Raw genomic sequence first — 20,871 nt, forward strand, 5'->3', positions numbered from 1 at the left:
GTAAGGCATCGTATATTTCCATATTTATCTCCCCTATGGCCAGAGCTTCATTAAGGACTACACTTATAATCTGTCTAATGGTATAAATAGGATCCTGGGGGATTCTTTTATAGTTGGTTTCATCACTTAGTTGGGTCTCCACCTCCTTTATATACACCTCCCTGTCCAAAATCACTATACCGCCCCCTTTATCCGCGGGCTTGATTATAATGGAAGAATCGTCATCTAACCTTTTTAAGGCACTGCGCTCCACATTCGAGAGATTGTTCCAACCCCTATCTCCTTCAGCTTCCACTTTCTCTATTTCTTTGAGGACCATATACTCAAATGCGGCAATCATATGGTCCTATACCGCTGGGGTAAAGGAAGACTTTGATCTTAATTTACTGGGTAAGGTTTCTGTTTTATTTGTGGGTGGAATCTCCGGGGGGAAAAAATTTAGTTTGACAGTTCTAATCAACTTGAAATGATCTATGCGCGTTTGAAAAGGTTTGTAAATCAGGGTAGGAACAAAATTTAACCCTTTACTCAATGCTCGCTCCTCCTCCCTACTTGTTGGTCTGGAAGACAGGTTAAAAACTAAGTTTTCATCCGACCTTTGGGTCTGGAGCGAGGCTGGCCTTTTCCTAAAAAAGGGGGGCACTGTTGGTGCGAGATGGTTCGGCTTCGCAAAGTTTTGGTACTGGTCCCCTCGTCACCTGAACTGTCAGGTCCCGAGGGGCCTGACGTTTCCAAATCCGAATAGGTTTCTAATGTCTTTGCCCATGCAATGAGCATGAGTGTGCTGGCCACTTAGGGGCCCTAAAGACCATCTGGAAGATTCTGGAGCGGTTCTATTGGGCCACCGTGGCCGCCAACATGAAAGCCCACTGCCAGACTTGCCCCGTCTGTCAGCGAACATCCAATCAGCAGCCCCCCAGGGCCCCCTGACCCCCTGCCTATAATAGGGGTCCCCTTTTTCTGAATAACCATCGATTTTCTTGGGCCGCTGCCCCGGACCCCCAGGGGATTCCAGTACGCCCTAGTCGTAATGGACTATGCCACCCGGTTCCCCGAGATTAAACCCCTGCACACCATGCAAATGCCAGGGGTCGCCCACGCCCTGTTGCACCTCTTTGCCATGGTAGGCCTGCTGGCTGAAATCCTCTCAGACCGAGGGACCCCCTTTCGGGCCACCCTGATGAGACACCTGTGTAACAACCTGGGGGTCCGCCAAATTTTTACCTCGGCCTACCACCCCCAGACAGATGGGTTGGTGGAACGGATGAACCAAACCATCAATGAGGCCCTGCGCAAACTGGCCCCCAACAGTGGGACCTCTATATCGACCCCCTCCTCTTTGCCCTGCGGGAGGCTCCCCAGGCCTCTACGGGGTTCAGCCCATTCAAACTGTCCCTGTTCGACCCCCCTCCTCTTTAGGACAGCAGGGTAGGGCCGGATGGGCACAAAAGGGGGGTGTCGCTTAACCCCCTTCTGCGCCGTAATGAGGCAGCCCTAGGCCCAGGCCCCCGTGGCATCAGCCGGCCGGGGGGGTCCACGCTGGCGACAGGCCCCGGCTGCCCCAGAGGAGATCCCCACACACAGTATCCTTTAAACGTCAAAAAATACTTTGTTATTGTCCACACATTCCTTCCTATCACAGTCCTACAATCATTAATATTCTTACCACAATGCTGTGGCTATCACTGTTCCCATTTTACAGATAAGGAATAAAATTGAGAATTAGAAATTTGGCTACTGAGTAGTACTTTTTCCATGATGTTTCTCCTACACATGTATATATGAGTAAAGGAAAAAGAATGCATCTATGTATAAATATTGCACGTATTTATTTTTACTGCATGTGTGTATGTATTTTTCCATAGGGGAAAATTGCTGGCCATCATGGCTTCCCGATATTGTATATACAAGTTGACAGTCACATGTGTTATCTTGCATACAATGGTGTATTTTTCCAACAGCCCTTATTAAACTGAGATTTAGACATAGTAGAACAATTCATATACCCTGAAATGTTTGGGAATTGTGTCAAGCTTTCCCAAGCTGCAGACCAGATCTTTTGCATCAGCTTGCTTGCAGGATCCCAAAACCAGCATGGAAGAGAAGCGAAAAGGCTAAGATTAAACAGGAAAAACCCAGTTTCAAATCCCAATTCAGCCAAGAAGTTCCAAGAGTGACTCTCCCCTAACGTACCTCACAGGGTTGTTGTGAGGATAAACCTCACTGAGCTCCATAGGAGAAGAGTAGGATACACAAAGCAGCAAGTGACTAGACTATTAACTTGATCCCAATTTGTACTTTCTTTAGACCCTAAGTAAATTAATGCACAGGCATTAAAATAAGAATTATGTAATAGTCCTTCTTTAGGAAAAACTAAATAATGCCAGACTAAACAGAAAGGATTAATAATTCTGTATTTGACAAATTGTTCCATTGAAGAATCCAGACAGACTGATCATTACTTGAAAGTAGATAACATATGAAGTTATAACTTAGTTCTACATCAGAATCATTTCACAAGAATTTGCCTGCTTTAGATTGCAGCACCTCAACTATTTGCAGAGAAAGTTTTTCAGTTTGGGGAAGAGTTTCAGTGCATTTTGTGTTGTCACATCTATAACTTCTTCCAGAGAAATTCCTTTAATTTTAGCAATGTATTCCGCAGCAAAGAAGATATTCTTTGGTTCATTTCTCACCTGAAACAAATGTAGGCGGATGAGTCTCACAACACCTGCATTGGGTTCCAATTGTGTCATGCTTTAAGCCTTACTACTTGCAGCCTTCTCCTATTCTTATACCATATAGTGACCAACAGGAACCTCCATATACAGAGGCAGCAACCCTCCAAATACCAGTGCTAAGAGGCAGCATCAGGGGAAGGCCTTGGCTTCTGTGCCCCATTTTATTTTACTTTTATTTAGTTAAAACATTTGTATGTTGCCTTTCCACCCAACTTAGTGTCCCTGTAGTGGCTAAGAACCAAAACAATGTTTCAAATACAGATAAAAATACATATAATATTTAAAATAAACACAACGTATAGATACATACACACTGTTCATTGGCCCCTGAATGAAATAGGTGCTCGACTGGGTGGACCACTGGTTTGATCCAGTAGAGCTCTTCCTATGTTTCATCTGCACCTCTAAAGTAGGTGTTCTCAATCTTTCAATCCTAAGCGAATTTCACTCTCCTAATTCCATGGAGGTCATTGGGCTCAGGAAGGTATAACTCTGCTTAGAATTGCACTGTGAATCCCAGTAGGTTGCTCCTATTCTTCCTCCATAGCCAAAAACTTTTCAGGTCCCCCTTTCTCCATCTCTATGTTATTGCAGCTGTTTGCCCGCACATTGCTTTAGCCATTTTCATTGTGCTGTGGAAGGACTGGGAAGCTGATCCATGCAACTCAACAGGCTTCTCATGCTTCTCCCTTTCCTTTGTCTACCAAAGGGCCTTTACTTTGGGAAACTGGCTTTGAGGAAGGTTAGCTGCATCAGCATTTCAGGTTGCTGCTTCTCCAGTGTGAGGAGGACTTGTGAAGTATGTTGCACCTTACAGGGCTGACGTGGTGTGAACTGAACCAGCACTAACTCAGTTTGAGACCCTACGCAGAGGCTACTGGCATGACTGCATCATACCTGGGGATCCCCATCCTATCTGGCTTAGAAGCAACACTCAACTGACCTGTCAATGGTAGGTGCAGTCTGCACATCTCCCTTCTTTTCACCTCAGTGCCTCAAATTTCTGTGGGTATCACCTGCCTTGCCACTTCTTTTTCAGATGATCCTTTATTGATGATCTTGATAAGAAAGAATTGCCGATGACCCTTACCTGTTTTTCAGGACCTAGTGCAGGAGAGTCTGTTTCTAAGCAAATGCTTTCTAGAGGAAGGTGTTTCACAAGCTTCTCCTTCTTAAAGAAAATCAAGGAAAGCAATTAATGTTGATATTCCCTGAGCAGATTAATCAAAGATTTTTAAAAGTTAGGCTGTCAGTAGACTGAAGAGTTTTCACTTGACCCATCTCCTCTTTTTTAAAAAAAAATTTTTTTTATTAATAATGCTTATAAATACAAAACAGTTACAAAGCTTTTAAGGATAACTATTCCAAAATATTAATAGATAAATGTTCATAGTGAAATATTTGTGGCATAAAGCATAAGATATCTTTCTAGTAGATAGTCTAAAATTGTTTCACAAAACATGTGAAACAAGTTTAGTCATAAACAAACTTTAGTCATAAACTTGGACTTAAGAATAGTAAGAGAAAAGGCAATAATATGTAACTATCATTGAATCACTACATTAAGAACAAATCCTTCTTCCCTCCCCCCTCCCCCCTTTCCCCCTAAAGATAATTATCAACCATAAATTCTCCTGACTTTCACTTCCCTCCCTCTTCACCCCCCCTTTCTCCCATTCCCCTGACCCCACATATAGACAATCCTGACATGGTGACCTGCAGGTAATTACCTAACAGGTTATTGGTATAAAAAACCAATTCCGAAAACAGGAAAAGACAATGAGGGCTAGATGCAATTACCCCCTATCCCCCCTACCACCCCAATCCCCTATGGTATCTTAATTAAATGCTTCTTTTTTAAATTCACAAGATGAAAAATTATGTCCTGCTTACTGAGAACAATCCTCTAATTCAAATGAACTGGTATTTTGCTATTCTTAATGGGAGATAAGGCAAATAGCATTCTTCTTTTCTGTGTGTTTCTCTCCATTTTTATTGTGGAGTCAATTCCAACGGCTCTAAGAAGTGCTTCTCCAGACTCTTGATCAGTAGCTCTGTAGATTTGTTCTTGATGTGTGACCTCTAGATGAACAAGATTAATCCATTTATAGTCGATTTGAGCTTTCTTTAGAGCCTCAGATGTTCTTTTCAGCTCTCTTCTTTTGCTCAGTACTTCTGGCGGTAGATCAGTGAAGGCTAATATTGGGGTTCCGTTGTAATCTAGTGCTCCCCTCGCTCTAGCTGTTGCAAGAATTTTTTTCTTAATGCTCCTATCTTGAAATGTAGCTATGATGTCTCTGGAATATTTGTTCCTTCCGCTGTTCCTTGATCCCACTCTATAAGCATTTTCTATTTTTAGTCTCATCTTCATTTTCATTCCACTGCAGCTGCTTTGTTAGCCATGAGGCCAGAAAGTTTGGCAACTCTTCATTTGTATTAATATTTTCTTTAAATCCTCTAAATTTAACATTCCTCTATCTTATGGCCATTTCCAACCTTAATAATCTTTCCTGATGATAAGTATTTTTACGTTGAAGCTCTTTGACTTCTATCTGAGTTGTATTGTTTATTTCCACCGCTTTATTAGCACTGTGAGTTGCTTTATTTATTTCAATTTTCATTTCAGCAAATTGTGCTGTAAATTGCTGTGATAACATTTTTATGTTGTCAAGCAGATTTTGTTCCATTTATTTTATCAGCTCAGTAAAACTGTCCTGTTGGGAGGGTGAGCTTATTTCGGCAGTTTTAGTTGCGCCCGCCATTTTGTCTTCCTCTCCCTGCTGTCTCCCTGACTCTAATGCCGTTTCCCGGCTCGGAAAAAAGTTCTGTAAGTTTTTTATTGCCTTTACCTGGTACCTCTTTTTCTCAGACATCTGCTTTCCCATAATTAACAAATTTCTTTTTGTTGTGACGATTTTAAAGGGGAAATTGGAGGGGGTGGGGACGGAGCTCTTGCACTAAGTGTCCTTCCTCCTCTCCATCGACGCCACGCCCTACCCATTTCCTCTTTTAATCAAAATTTAAACTTGTTTATTTAAAATGTATATCCTCCTTCTCTGTAAAAGCAGCTCAAAATGACTCAAAGAAAATAATTAAAGCACATATCAGTAAAACAGAAAAGGCAGCATAAAAAGGTAAAACTAACTGAAGCAGCAGCAGAGGATAAAACACAAACTTATATCCTAACAAAAGCAGGGGGGAAATCTAAAAACCAGTAACAAAAAAAAATCAGACAGAGAAAAGGGCCTATTGGATCTTTTATATTGGTCTTTATCCTAGCACTTGGCTTAGCCTTCCTCCAGTCCCTTAACTTAGAGGAAGTATCCTTAAAGCCTCAAAGCGTATAATGGCCATTACATACATACACAGGAGCAGGCAGGAGCAGGCACTAAAATGTTTTTGGCAGAAAGTGCCACTGTCCTCATGATGGTAGCATGTATTGATTTGGGGAAGAGTTAGCCAGGTTCTTTTTCCATTCCTTATTTCAGTAAAACATGAGAACCATCACAGCTTCAGTCAACAAAATTGACTTCATTTATACCCAATCTTTCTCCTCAGTGGAGACCCAAAGTGGCTTACACATCCTTCTCCTCTCCTCCATTTTATCTCCACAACAACTCTGTGAAGTAGGTTAGGCTGAGAATGTGCAACTGGCCCAAAGTCAGCCAGCAAGGTTCCATGGTAGAATAGAGATTTGAATCTGGTTCTTCCGGATCCTAGTCTGACACTTTAATCACTACACCACAGTGGCTCTCAAAAGTGGTTTTAACTTTCAGAACCAGATAAACTTGTGTCTCAATCAAATGAAGTGTTAGTTCAATCAAATCAACTGTTCAAAATGGGTATCCCTCTCCTCTGCCCCATAAAAAAGCAACCGAACAGTGGTCTCCTTAATGTTATTTTTATTCTTGGCATCTTTGTAAATGTTTCATCATTCTAATTACTGAATTACAAAAATCTTGTAAATGGAACAAACTCCTTTGGATTAGGATTAATTCATAAGAGACAAAGCACCTGTCTACTTTATCTGGCAGAACATGCCCCAATATTTTACCTACCAGCCAAGGTTATTTTTAAATAACAATTACAGGAAATCCATCCACAAGGAATACATTTGGAGAGTACCCTTGATAGAGGTATTTATTTGTACTGCTTAGAAAAAGAAAACACAGCTTTCCTCTTGTGCTGGAGGTGAGAGAGTGAACAACCTTTGAAGATTAAAATAAACCCTAAAGAAAAGGGTTATGTTTGAACACTCTAGTAGCACAGCTTTACAGCAGGACATTTCACCTAAAAAAAGATTAAAACAGAAGCTTTCGGACCTGGCCATTGTTGGAAAGGAGATTTGGGGCCCTTACCTTGGGACCTCATGGGACCCCATTCGACTTCCTGCCCTTGCATGGTCAACAGACCAGAACCTTCGGCCTACTTTTGAGGCTCTTGGCTAGCCATTCCTAGGCCCATTCTGTGCACCGTAACTTTTTTGGTATCTGGAATCTAATCGTCAAATGCCAGTAAACAACAGATAGTTTATGATAGATGCAGCATGTAGAGACTGCCATTCCAAAGGCCTTTAAAATTACCTTTGTAGCACCAAGTACACTGAGAATGAATGTAAAATGAAGGGGAAAATATTGTCTGGTTAACCTTGCAATTAACTGCTTTTCTGATATGCCAAAGATTGGAATTAAAAAGAAAAAATGCATGCATAAACATCTGCCTAGCCACCCTTGTGTTGTCTGCAACAGATCAAGTACGAGTCAAGTGCCAACATCTCCATATACTAGGATGATGCCATCCTTCCCTTGAATCTCACCTGTTCACTCCTTGTAATGGAAGGAGGAATGGAGAAAAAATATCCAGCCTTCACCCCTTCCATGGCCACTGAAGGCTTGCCATCAAACGCATGAAGCAACACTCTTTCGGCACCTATGGAGAACCACAGGAGTCAGGACAGGAGTTTGACACACCAGTTATCTGCTGTGGCACATCTATCTAGATTTATATTCCTAGTTTACTCAATATTAAAGGTCTAAGTGATCTCTTCTGATTGGCAGGTCTGAGTTAGACTCAAAGAAAAAAGCTTACATGATACTAAAACTGGAGTGTGTCCAGTTCCAACTCCCTACCTTATTGTCTGGGTAATAAAAATTCACTTTTGTTATGAACTGGTTGAAGGAATATTGGGAGGGAAAAAAGACATGACATGGGATCATTCTGCTAAAATGAGTCTTTCAGAGAGTTTTTTTAATTGAAATTTTTTATTAAAAAGTTTTAAAAACAGATACAAGTTAAAAAACTCAAAAAGAAAAAAAAACTAGAAAGAAGAGCAAATTTAAAAAGGAAAGAAACAAAAGGATATATAGGAAGAGTTGAAGTTCCTCCAGTTTGGATCCACTAGAAAAGCTTGTAGAATGTGTGGGCAGAGCAAATCTTTCCCTGCCTTCCCCAGCCATTTCTCATGAAAATCCTATGTGACAGCTACACCCTTATAAGCCCAGTGATTTCAATGGATTTACAGAGGTATAACTCTGCTTAGGAGGACACCGTGAGCATCAGGAAAGCCTTGCAAACAAAATGCACCATGGTATGGAGTATTTTAACAACAAGGAGGGGAAAAAATCAGAGAAAAAACCCACCTCCCTCCTCATCCATTAGCAGTTTGGATCAATGCAGGAGGCAGAAGGAGATTTTTCCTGAAGCTCTCTCTTCACTGCAGGGTCTCCTTTTGTTTGTTTGCAAGACTCTTAAGCAGGGCTTTTTTTCTGGGAAAAGAGGTGGTGGAACTCAGTGGGTTTATTTTATTTATTTATTTTTTATTTTATTTTTTCAATTTATATACCGCCCATCCCCAGGGGCTCTGGGCGGTGAACAGTTAAAATCGATAAAAACAAGAACTAAAATCAATATACAAACACAGGGGGCAAGTCTTGCCAGCACAGGGGGCAAGTCTTGGCGGGAGGTGGTGCCCCTGGCACCACATGGGCACGTGCAAAGTGCGTGCATGCTCTCAGAACCAATGATGTCACTTTGGGTCAGCTGGAACAAAGGGGGAGTTTTTAAAAGTTTAAATGGCCCTTGGCGAAAATGGTCACATGGCTGGTGGCCCCGCCCCCAGATCTCCAGACAGAGGGGAGTTTAGATCGCCCTCCATGCCACTCCAGCAGCATGAAGGGCAATCTAAATTACCCTCTGTCTGGAGATCAGGAGGTGGGGCCACCAGCCATGTGACCATTTTCAAGAGGTTCCGGAACTTCATTCCACCGGATTCCAGCTGAAAAAAACCCTGCTTTTAAATCCCTTGGAGAAGGGGAAAGAGGGAAAGATCTGCTCTGCCACCTCCTTCCATGACCTCTTCCACTGGATCCAACCCAATATGCAAAAATGCTGGTCAGCATAAAACAGTATCGCTCGAGAACATGCTTATTTGTTATTTGCAAATTACTTATCTAAGTGGACAGTTTCCTGCAAACAAATGCATGCAATTTTAATCTGTAACTTGAATGTTGATTTGCATATTCCTAGCCAGAAACATAATCTTGTGCCAGAAACATAAGAAACTTCCTCTGCATAGTCGTGCTTTGAATAAAGCTGAACAAGCATTCTATGACATGAACTGCTGAAAGCCTCTGCCAGTAAATGCTTCTTAAGGAAGGACCCTGTGGCTGTGAGTAAGGCAACCTGAAAAACCCCTAGACCATGAGAATGTATTGCTTTCCTTTCCAATGGGGATAACAGAGCACTCCATGATTTAGAGAAACTCATACAAACATCATCTGCATAGATGCAGATCAATGTACACGCTAAACTATTACAACTGAGCACCGAGCAAGATACATTCTGGGAGCTCAGCATGTCCAGTGATTTTCAAACTTAATTTTCAGGTGCACAGTTGCCCAGTTGGGATCAGGATCATGGTGCAGGCAGGTATCAATCTCCAAACTGTTTTCCTAACCTTAAACAGCCCTGAAGAGCTGCTATTTGCTAACACGTTTTGGCAAGAAAACTGGAAAACTATAAATCAAGATAAACCATAAAATAAAACAAATGATACCTTGCTCCTTTAAGAGGTTAATGGTCGGTCTTCCAGCTGAGCGGGAGTGGACATTTCTAGGTAAACAAGAAGTACAAAGAACTAACAGCAGGGGTATTGTTGAAGCAGGGTTTTTTGGCAGACCTGGGCTGGCTTTTCATGGCTGGGCAAACCAGTTACATGGGTGGAATTTTAGGATTTTTGATGATTTAAAGCTTGATTCAGGGTGGAGGTTTTAACTTACTATTAAACACCCCAAAACCTTAAAGCCAAGACTGTTGACAAATATGTATAAACGAACAAACTTCATCTTAGACTATTCACTCAGCTGCTGCTAACAGCAAAAGGGGAGGAAGAAAAACCATTTTAGTGCCAGGAAGGATCTCAGAACTCTGTTCAAATGTTATAGAACAATGCCACTTATTGCCCTGAATGTGCAAGAGCAGCATTCTCTTAAAGAACAGAAACCATTCCAATCTTAAGTAGAATTTTAATTATCCCACGGCATTTCAGCTAACAATTCTCAGATCAATTAATCTAGACTCTAGTAATGACAAAGGGTCAGAAAAACAAAGGAAGAGTCTTGGGACACCTTAAAGACTAACACATTCAATGTTGCATGATGAGAGCCGGATCTAGGGTTGCCAACCCTCAGGCAGGGGCCTGGAGATCTCCCAGAATTACAACTAATTTCCAAATTACAGAGATCAACTCCCTGGAGAAAATGGCTGCTTTGGAGAATGGATAATATGGTATCGTATCCCTGGTGAGCTCTCTCCCTTCCCCAAACTTTACCCTCCCCTGGACCTAAGTCTAAATTCCTAAAACTCCAGGAATTTCCCAATCTGGAGTTGGCAACCCTAGCACAATCTGACTTTGTTAGATGTATGATCTTCATCAGCTGCCTCTGACAAAATGGCCTCAGACTCATGAAAGCTTATGTTAACGTGTGTTAATTTTTCAATGTTACTAGCCACGGTAACTGAACAAAACCTACACGTTTGGGGGCAGTGACCCTGTGAACACTAGTGCCAAGAGGCAATTTCAGGGGAAGGCCTCAGCCTCTATGCTCTGATGTTGGCCCCACCAAGTGACTGGTCAGGCACTATGTGAGGCAGGATACTGGACCAGATGGACCACTAGTCTGATCTAGCAGACCCTTCTCATGTTCTTAGGTGCCACAGGACTCTTCTTTCTGCTGTCCATGCATTCGCTACAGAAATCTGATGTTCTGGTTTTCTAAAAGGCCAAGTAAGAATCACTCCTGCAATACCCCAAAGTCTTACAAAGGCAGATGAAGTTCCTTTGCCAGCTGAATCTGCTTGATCAAGACTCGCCTTTGCTCTTCTTTCTGCTCATCTGTGCTGGCAAATCTGGGAGTGAAATCCAGACCAACCTGCAGCAAAAAATTGGGTAGGGGGGAATAGGTCACAATTTGTTCCAATATGTCACTAGAAATCATTTTCCTTCCTGGGTCCTTGCTGAGGAGAAAAACAGGGTAAAGTGCTGGAATAAACGAAATTAACTAGTTCCATATTACATACAAATCCTGGCTTCATTATGACTCGCTGCTCCTCACACTCACTCCTCAGGCAGCAGAAGTGCCTAGAATGACCTCTGAACTGAAACTACTCACATCTCATCTCATCTCACCTTAGGCTGAAGGAAGTTCCTCTGTTCTAAGGAGTCTTCCTTCAGCCTAAGTGGCTCTTCCACTGGAGCGAGGCTCCTTAGGCTGGAGAAAGGCTTCAAACTGCTTCGTGGAGTGGTAGGATACAGGTCATTGTTCGCTCAAGGCAGTTTGCTGCCCCAAGGGCACTCTTCCTGTGCCGCCCCTGACAGTCAGGCCAGCTCCACAGGCAGTGTTTCTGCAGTCCACCTTGTAGCCAAGACAAGCAGCAATGGCACAGGTGGGGTGGGGGGGATGTGCCTTTCTCCTGTCAACTCAGCCCACAAGAACAGTGTGTGGAAAGAGCATCCCTCTACAGACCTGCCTCACCACTACTGCAGTGTTAAGTGTTAACCCAAAACGTAGGAGGGTAAGTGGATATGAATCAATTCCTGCTTTTGGTGCTCCCCCCCCCCTGCACATAGTGTCACCAGACAATGACAGTCCAACTTGGTGTTGCCATTGTTCTGGATGACTCTGATCAGGCCTAATTCAGATACAGGCATGCACTTAAGAAGCCCTGAGCATCTAGTTAGCTTTCCTATATCAAAACATTTAACTCCTGGCAAGAGGTACACCAAGATAACGTCTTAGGTGTGTTACCGGGTATTATACACAAGTAATACAATTATGGAGTCTCTTCCATTGTAAGCCTTGATTATTACAAAATAATTATTCAGTATTATTAATATCAATTCAATCAACAGAAAATTATACCACCCATTATAACTACATAGATCATTAAAGGAGCACAATTGCATGAGTCCAAAGAAGAATCTTACTCAAAGATATGAAGGTCACAGGAAACAAGCCTCTTCTAAGAAGACGCTCACGATCAGTTTAGCTTGTCATATTTAAATGGTTCAGAACCTTTTCTTAACAACAGCTGCTTCAGAAACTCAAATGTTTGGCTAACTTATTATCTTTATGATTTCATACACCAAATAAGATTATCCATATTTGAAACATCTTCTTGAAAGATGTAATAGTGAGTTTACTCTTGCTCCTTTTTGTCTTAACAAAGGCTATGTAAAATCAGTGATTACAAATTTCTCATATATCTGATTATCTTTTGGCTTTCCACCAGTACGTCTATAATCTTGCCAGCTTTTATGAAGTTAGACATCCCTGCCATTCTCAAATACTCCTTGCACCTGGGCCTTGGAACATTGTATATATTGACAGGAGTTAAACAGCTCTTCCAATCTACACATGGCAATGTAACTGTGTAACTCTTGCTTTATGCTCCTCTCCAAGGTTGTTCTGTTCTAGGTCTCTAAACTCTGTTTGTGGCCTGTCTAGTTATGGGGCTGAGCTAGCCCTGTTTCTGTGTGCAAAGGTATCTTAGCCATATCCAGCAACTGTTCCTCAATAGTTCTACATCCATGACACCATGCAAGCTGGAATAACAACCAGGGTTTTGAACAGAATGATAAAGAAAGCACAATGAAGATTTGTCAAAACCAGGCCCCCAACCTTAAACAACAACTCACTCACAACAATGCATTTCTTGCATTTCTTGAACTCTGGGACTAGGGCCTGCAGTAAACCAAGTTACCAACTTTGCCCCCATATTCACTCCAACAGCAGAATCATTGGATCTAACAGCACCAGCTATACTATCTCAGGCTCATGCACTTGTCCACTTTCCATATGCCAAGCGTCAGTAGTGCCCTCTAACTCTCTATATTGGACAAATAGGTTAATCCCTTCAAAAATCACAGCATTCAAAAACCAGTGGGAGAACATTTCAGTCTGCCAGGACATTCCATCACGGACCTCAGAGTAGCAGTTCTCAAGCGGAGAAACATAAAAAAAAAATTACAACATGACATTGCTGAAATTGAGTTTATTTGCAAATTTGGAACAACGGACCTCCCCCGGGTTGAACTGAGACATAGAATTTGTCTTGCATTATAGATGCTAATTTTCTGCACTTTACACCCAGGCTCTATCAAATTAACATGTATTGTAGTTAACTTCCTGACACTTCAATTTACAAAAACCCCCTCCAACCTTCTGCCTGGAATATAAGGATTCCTCTCTTTTCCCACTGCTCATACATGACAAAAAGAGATCTGACTCTCGAAAACTCATACCCTGGAAATCTAATTGGTCTTTAAGGTCCTACTGGACCAGAAAATGACACACAAACACTCCTATGGTGCAATTATCTACACAAAGGTTGCACATCCTTTCCTGCACTAAAATACCATTTCTGTTGGGGGGAGAAATTTAACAGACCAAGTGTCCCTTAGTGAGATTCATTTTACTAACCTCTCCAATGGCCAACAAGCAGTCTTTATGGAGTTCTATGAGTGGCAATGCTTCATCCAGATCCTGCAAGAGGAACTTGAGTAAGTGCAAAAGGAACACTGGTGGCCTTATATAACATCTGGATCTGTTACCCAAATAGGCGTTCTCCTAATTAGTTGGGGGAAATAGCTTAAAGGAGACAAATGAGAAGGGGTAACTAGGATTTTCCATCTATGTTTATGGGGATTATTCCCTTAAGAGAACTCTCAAAATGAACCAACCAGATGTTAAATTGGAAAGGTTTTTATTAAAGAACAATAAAAGGACAAATGTACAAATATCACATACAGCACACACATGAGGCTGACTAAAAGAAAATCAGGGAGGAAAAGAGGAGAAAGCAGTTTTGGGGAAGGCAATAATTAACAGTCTCTAAGATGAGGTCAGCAGAGGCAGTAGCAAAACTACTAGTATTTCACAGAGAAGAAAAGAAGACCCAAAGGGATTTGAGAATGTATGTATGGCTCCAAAGACACACACACATGCACTGGTGGCTAGGGAGTCCAGATACAGGGCAACACGCTCCCTGGAGCGAGCTGATGTTCTCACCCCCAAAACAATAACTTGATGGGTTTTCTGGAGGTGGATAATGGGTGTAAATGGTGCTTGATGACCCTGTGAGAACCAGATGGGAAAAGCTACCAGGACTCGTGAATAGTGTTAGGTGGTGCTTGATTAGGGTAAATGGGTGAGGGGAAGTGAAGCTGGGCATGGATGAGATTAGTCAGGAGTTTCTTGGGAGACCTCATTGTCCTAAATTATGCATCTCTCCAGGGCATGGAGGGAGCCTTTAGTCAATCAGCCCCTCTGACTCCCTTCTAAAATATTTTTCCAGGCTTTTACCTGGCTGGCATCCATTTTGTTTCATTTTCAGCCAGGCAGTGCCTTGAGCTTCCGACATGTGAGGAAGGGTGTTTATAGTTTCATATCTATAAACTGCCCCTCAGCAGGAAGAGGGGTCTGACTGCTAACAGATCTATGTTTAAAGTCAGTGCCCCATTACAATATGAAACTGTTGCTTTCCTTTGACATAACCTGCCACTAACAATTGGTTAGTGGCAGGTTGGCTCTTTCACAAAAACCTAGAATCTGACCATTAGGACTAATTGGTTCTGCATGTGTCTTGCAAGGTTGTCACAGGTGAACAGGTAGGTGGCGGTGAACCTTTCAATATTAACAAAGTAAACGATGCAACCTAAAAAGATGATTTTTTTTTCAATTTCATAATACCATGAGACATAGTGATACTCCACACCCTCCAACTGAATGTCTTTCATTTTAAGGAAGTGTCTTGTTTTTTTTGTTTCAAAAGATATGCGGAAAAAGGTGAAAGGAGTTTATTCTATCCTCTTACCCCTTAAAGGAAGGAAAACTACAGGACAGAATAGAAGCTAGCTTTTGTCCCAAGTTAGTTAACCTCTTACTAACCAAGCTCTATCAGCACCATTTCTTTGTAGAGGCAATGTAATATCTACATGGAAGTTTTCACTATACATTCCTTGCTTCAGCCTCTTACAAGGGACATTCCTCACCAGGGCCAGCGCCTCCATTGAGGCAAGCCCGGCAATCACCTCCAGTGCTGAGGCGCCGGAGGGGGCGCCGGGGCCAGGGGCAGGGGTGCGCGCTGCAGAGCTGGCAGTGACAACGTGCAGGCAGCTGACCGGGAGGGATGGGAAGCTGCCTGTGCGCCACCCCGTCCACCTGCCATGCCTGTCCCGCAGCTACTGCAGCCTCCCAGCTCTCCCGTGCTGCTGCTGCTGCCAACATACGTCCCCGACTGGGAGCAGCAGCCATGGGCCAGGCGCAGCAGGCGTCCAGGGCGGCGCGTGGAGCAACGGAGCGGGAGGGCTGGGAGGACGCACACATGCCTCCCCAGCCACCCGCCATGCCTGACTAGGCTGGCAGACTCTCAGCCCTCCCGCCCAGCCGCCCGCTGCCCCACAGTCCGGGTGCGCATGCGAGGGGGCAGGAGCAGTCCTGAAGCTGCCCCCCCCCCCCGGCATCAGGCACCAGAAATTCTGGCGCCAGCCCTGTTCCTCACCACCACCAGAGGACTTTTTCTTTCAATCAGAAACTGACATCTCGCTATAGCTTTATAACATTATAATAATACATTGCCACTATCTACTAGTTCCTCTGAATTCCCAACTTTTCATTTTAAAAAAAGCAAATCTCTAGGCCTTTTCCTTGTGGAGATATATGGAGAAAATACCCAACTGCCTTTTCCTTTCATCTTCAGAACACAATGGACTACATACTTTTAAAATGAATTTCCACTTTTAAAAAAATCCTGAAAAAGTCCTCTCATAGTTGGGGGAATATTGGTTGAAGGGAGCTGAAGCTAGGAAAATGGTGCAGATGCAGGCAGAACCTGAAAAGCTCTACACCTTCCCATCCGTGTAGTGTGCAAATTTGTTTTAGCTGCAGTCTTTCCAAAAAGATCACAGTGGTGAAGGAGAAAACACAAAAATAGGATGAAAAAGGTATGACATCAAGTGGATGGCTCCCCAAAAAGCACTGAACTCAGAAATTCTATAGAAATTATCAACAGTGACAGCAATTTAACTTGTTTTTAAATCACCTTTAAAGTAACACTGCGCTCCTGTCCTGTTGGAGTTCTTTGAACTGGATGCACACCCAGACATGAAAAGACAAATCCTGGATGCCTGCACACAAACAATGCATTAAAGGATGGGCAACATCAAACTCTTTATATTGCTGCTGATAAGAAGGAAGGGAAAATGTAACAAATGCTGTATTATTTCAATCAATGGTACAAATTTGGAAAAATGGCTTGACCTAAATAATGAAATAAAACCCATTTTTTCTCTTACTTTTTCCTATTACTACATCCTAATAATTACACAATTTTTTTTTCAGATGTTGGCCTCTGATTTTCGAAATCCCTAAGAAGCAAATCCAACTTTTTAATACAAGCTTTAGCAATGCCAGCTTACTTGTATCCCACCCTTTCTCCAAGGAGTTCAGAGATTATCTACAAGAAGTTCAGGTTTCCCATATTTTATCTTCACAACAATTTTGTAAAATAAATGTGAAACTGCAAGATGATACCTGGTCCAGGAAGCATCAGTGAACTTCATCGGGTGTGCATTTTAACATATCATGTACTACACAGATTTGCTATCTTGTCATAGAACCAATTACATTAAATTGCTCTAGTTTTACCAGAATTTTATTGCGGGAATCCACAGTTGTTATTTTTGGAACGTTAACAGGTTTGTGTGTGTCCAGTGAGACTTCTGGCTGCATTCAGATGTCACAATAAACTTGTATTCTTGACAGGTACAAACCTGACTTATCGCTGTGTTTGCATGTTCTCTTTCTTCTCTTCTCCTTGTTTGGAGAGGGAAATTGAAAGTTTTCTGATTTTGGAATTCTTTAATCAAACTCCAGTTAGCCGTGAAGTCTGCATACAGGTTCCTGGTCAAACTGGATTCTGTTACCTCCCCCCAAATCAAGATTCTGAACTGGGATAGTTTAAAATCATAGTTCTTTGGATCCTAGACTGGAAGTTGTTTTCAGCAAGGCAGAAAAATTGGAAATGTGGATACCTTTCTGAAAGTTGCATAATTCTTCCAAATTCTCCTGAGTGTTCAGCAACTACAACCAGGGCTAAAACTTTTGCCTGAAACAAGAAGATGCAGGTTAGTTAATTTCAAAAACAACAGTGAGAAATCTTACAACCTGATCTAGAATTCATTTATTTGAAAATACCAGATCTGGCATTCCTAAGGAAAAAGGCAACCTGACAGAACAACCAATATAAAAAGTAACCACAAAAAGATTTCCACCCACAAAACAAGACTTCTGCAGCTTTCCCCTCTTGCAGCAGCCTCAAATGACACCCCCTCCCCAAAATCCAGGGGGAATGGGGTGTGAGGGGACTCACCAAAACTCTGTTTAGGATTGTACTGTAAGTATAAGTTGCTAAAACTTCACAGTGCAAAATAATTATAGGTATAACAAACCTGCTTTGCTTCTTCCAATACATCTTCAATGTCCTGAAAAATATTAAAAATAAGAGTGCTGGGAGACTGCTTGATACAGAAAGTACAGCACCAAATAAAAAAATATACCTTTTCCCTTTCAGAGATTTAGAGATTATTTGTGAAGTAAAGAATGGAGTTGAGTATTTTAGATGGCTCTTTACTCCAAAAAAGAAAAAAATGCCACTACTGTCCATCTATACACCTACTCCTTTTAGGCCTAGGTATTCAGATACAGATAAAGGTTTTGTACTGATGCATTTAATACACAAATAATCTGTTGTTCTTTTTTAAAGTTTGTTTGTGGCTTTCAGTGACAGCTACTATTGTCAAAATTATCACAGACCAGAGACTTCTAGAACCAGGGTACTTTTTACTCTGCTGAGGGTTATGATGGGAACAATTAGTCCCTAACAAATATCATAACTATCAAAAGAGACACTTGTATGCTAAAACTAACAGTAGACAATCTGTCTTAAAAGGTGTATATATTTCTCCTTAGCTACCATGGATTATACATACACTATTCTTACTGCTCTATGCTGACATTATAATCTTGTATCTTGCATCCAGATGTGTTCAAAATGTTTTTTAAGGATTTTGGTGGATCCTGTTGCTATATGTGTCCCAATTTCATAGGATAGACAGATTCACAATACATTTCAAGTTCACAACCTTATAGCCCCCTGTGACTCGAAGCTTACTGGGCCAGTCACATTCTCTCTGAGCCTAACCTACCACAGAGGGTTGTTTTGATGAAAAAATGATAAAAAGGAAGAATTACAAAAGCTGCTCAGAACTCCTAAGAGGGATGGGATAAAAATGTAGCACAGTATCAGGCTGAGGGGTATCACTGTCTACATTCTTGTCCTCAGTGTCTTCCTTGTGTGTCATGCCATCTTCTTTCCTATTGGGGCTTGCAGAGCCCCAGAAGTGAAGAGAGAAGGGGCTTGCAGTTTGCTGTTGTTTCTCTCCACTGGGTCTCTCCTGCACAGTTTGGTGAGAGAACCCAGCCACTTTCTCACTGGCCTGCTTCTAAGCTCCTTATTATGAGGGCAATGCAGCAGGCTGCACATGCTTAGTCAATTTCCCTAAAGTTGTGGGCCTTGATTGAAGCAAGTTGCTGCTATTGCAGCATTTCTTTATTGCTGCTGTCATCCTGGCTACTGTCGATTGTGGCTGAATTGGGGCAATAAAGGGCCTATATTGTAGTGGAGCTATTGTCACTGCTGTCCTGGTGGGGTTCCAAGTGAGCATCCTGTGGCTCCTAGGTAAGTCCAAGGGCAGTTCTGGCAATGGGGGTGGGCCTACTCTTGGGACACTCAAAGGGTTGCTGAGGGCACTCAAGTGCTGTTGTCTGCTGACAAAAATATTTCTGTACTTTTATTTCTATTGTTCTTTTAGTATTCTTTTACTTGTTAACATGTTGAAACAGTGTGTAAATGGCTGAAATAATAAAGCAGCAAGTCTATGTAAAGTTTAGACTGGCCTAAACCTAACTGGTTTCAACCTAGCAGCGCTCGGTTGGCATGAATATGTGTAATGTATCACTTACACATTTCTTTAAAAGTAAGTCCAGCTGAATTAAATGGAATTTATTCCAATGTAGGGTTCCAGGCTTAGGCTGCCAACAGCCCAATCTTGTGCCGACTCATTGATTTCAATGGCCTTAAGTGTCTAACTGTGAATAAAATCAGATTGTACAGTAGGCAGAAATGCGAGCCTTTCCCAGCATAAATAGCGCCATTATTAAATCCAGAGGAGTTAGCCGTGTTAGTCTGTAGTAGCAAAATCAAAAAGAGTCCAGTAGCACCTTTAAGACTAACCAATTTTATTGTAGCATAAGCTTTCGAGAATCAAGTTCTTTTCATCAGATGCATAGTACAGAAACTGGTCAAATATAGAAGAGGAGGGGAGGAGAGAGAAGATGCAGTTGGGGGGGAGAGGGAGGGTGCAACCAAAACATTCCTTTGCTAGTAAATGTAAACATCTCCTTTTGGTGTCCTTTTGGGGTCAGTTGGCTTGGGTGAGGCTTCAAGGGAGTTTGCCCTGTTAGTTTGCAGCAGCAAAACAGCTAGACCATCCAATTCCTATGTAGTTTAAGCCCTCAGTCCCCAAAAGCCCACGCCAGGCGCCTGGCGTGAGCTTTCGGGGACCACAGTTCTCTTTGTCAGATGCATCTGACGGGGAGAGCTGTGGTTATCGAGGGCTTATACTACATAGGAATTGGATGGTCTAGCTGTTTTGCTGTTGCAAACTAACAGGGCAAACTCCCTTGAAGCCTCACCCAAGCCAACTGACCCCAAAAGGACACCATGCATCTGATGAAGAGAACTTGATTCTCGAAAGCTTATGCTACAATAAAATTGGTTAGTCTTAAAGGTGCTACTGGACTTTTTGATTTTGCTACCACAGACTAACACGGCTAACTCCTCTGCAAAAGGAGATGTTTACATTTACTAGCAAAGGAATGTTTTGGTTGCACCCTCCCTCTCCCCCCCTAACTGCATCTTCTCTCTCCTCCCCTCCTCTTCTATATTTGACCAGTTTCTGTACTATGCATCTAACGAAGAGAACTTGATTCTCGAAAGCTTATGCTACAATAAAATTGGTTAGTCTTAAAGGTGCTACTGGACTCTTTTTGATTTTGCCATTATTAAAGGGGCAGAACAAACGACCCCTGTCAATATTCCACAAACAAAGAAACCCAGACATTCCTCGAAGGAGCTCCGAGCGAGGTATATGGCTCTTTCCTTCATCATAACCCTGTGAAGTAGGGGACAGTGACTTCAAGGGTGGCGTGGGATTTTGAATCTGAGCTTCCCCAAATCTAATCCGACACAAATCATCTGGAATAGCTCTCGGGGAAAGAGAATAAAGCAGTGCAGCTACACTGGTACACTAGAGGCTGATGAGAGGAAAGAGATACAATAATATCAAGAAGACGGGCTGCAGACGAAAGAAGTTTCCCTCACCTCTTGGAACTCGGGCGCCGCAAGGTGGCAATGACAATCCACAGCCCCCATCCTTACAATACCGGAACTCCTAGCAAAGGCGTTAGTTTTTAGGCGGATCTATTTCCGGACCTCCCGTTTTGCCTCGGTT

General features: G+C 42.3%; 1 protein-coding gene across 1 annotated transcript; it reads right to left on the reverse strand.

Moving 5' to 3' along the window:
- Nucleotides 1-1,836: 1,836 nt before the first annotated feature.
- Nucleotides 1,837-20,807, reverse strand: TATDN3 (TatD DNase domain containing 3). Its single transcript, XM_055000177.1, has 10 exons — nucleotides 20,742-20,807; nucleotides 17,749-17,781; nucleotides 17,332-17,405; nucleotides 16,341-16,425; nucleotides 13,721-13,783; nucleotides 11,061-11,170; nucleotides 9,796-9,851; nucleotides 7,558-7,670; nucleotides 3,832-3,909; nucleotides 1,837-2,696 (listed from the first exon to the last, which is right to left on the reverse strand). Exons 1-10 carry the CDS (start codon nucleotides 20,790-20,792, stop codon nucleotides 2,553-2,555), a joined length of 807 nt encoding a protein of 268 aa, XP_054856152.1. The 5' UTR covers nucleotides 20,793-20,807; the 3' UTR covers nucleotides 1,837-2,552.
- Nucleotides 20,808-20,871: the final 64 nt, after the last annotated feature.

Source organism: Eublepharis macularius, chromosome 1 (genome assembly GCF_028583425.1).
Source record: "Eublepharis macularius isolate TG4126 chromosome 1, MPM_Emac_v1.0, whole genome shotgun sequence".
NCBI lineage: Eukaryota > Metazoa > Chordata > Lepidosauria > Squamata > Eublepharidae > Eublepharis > Eublepharis macularius.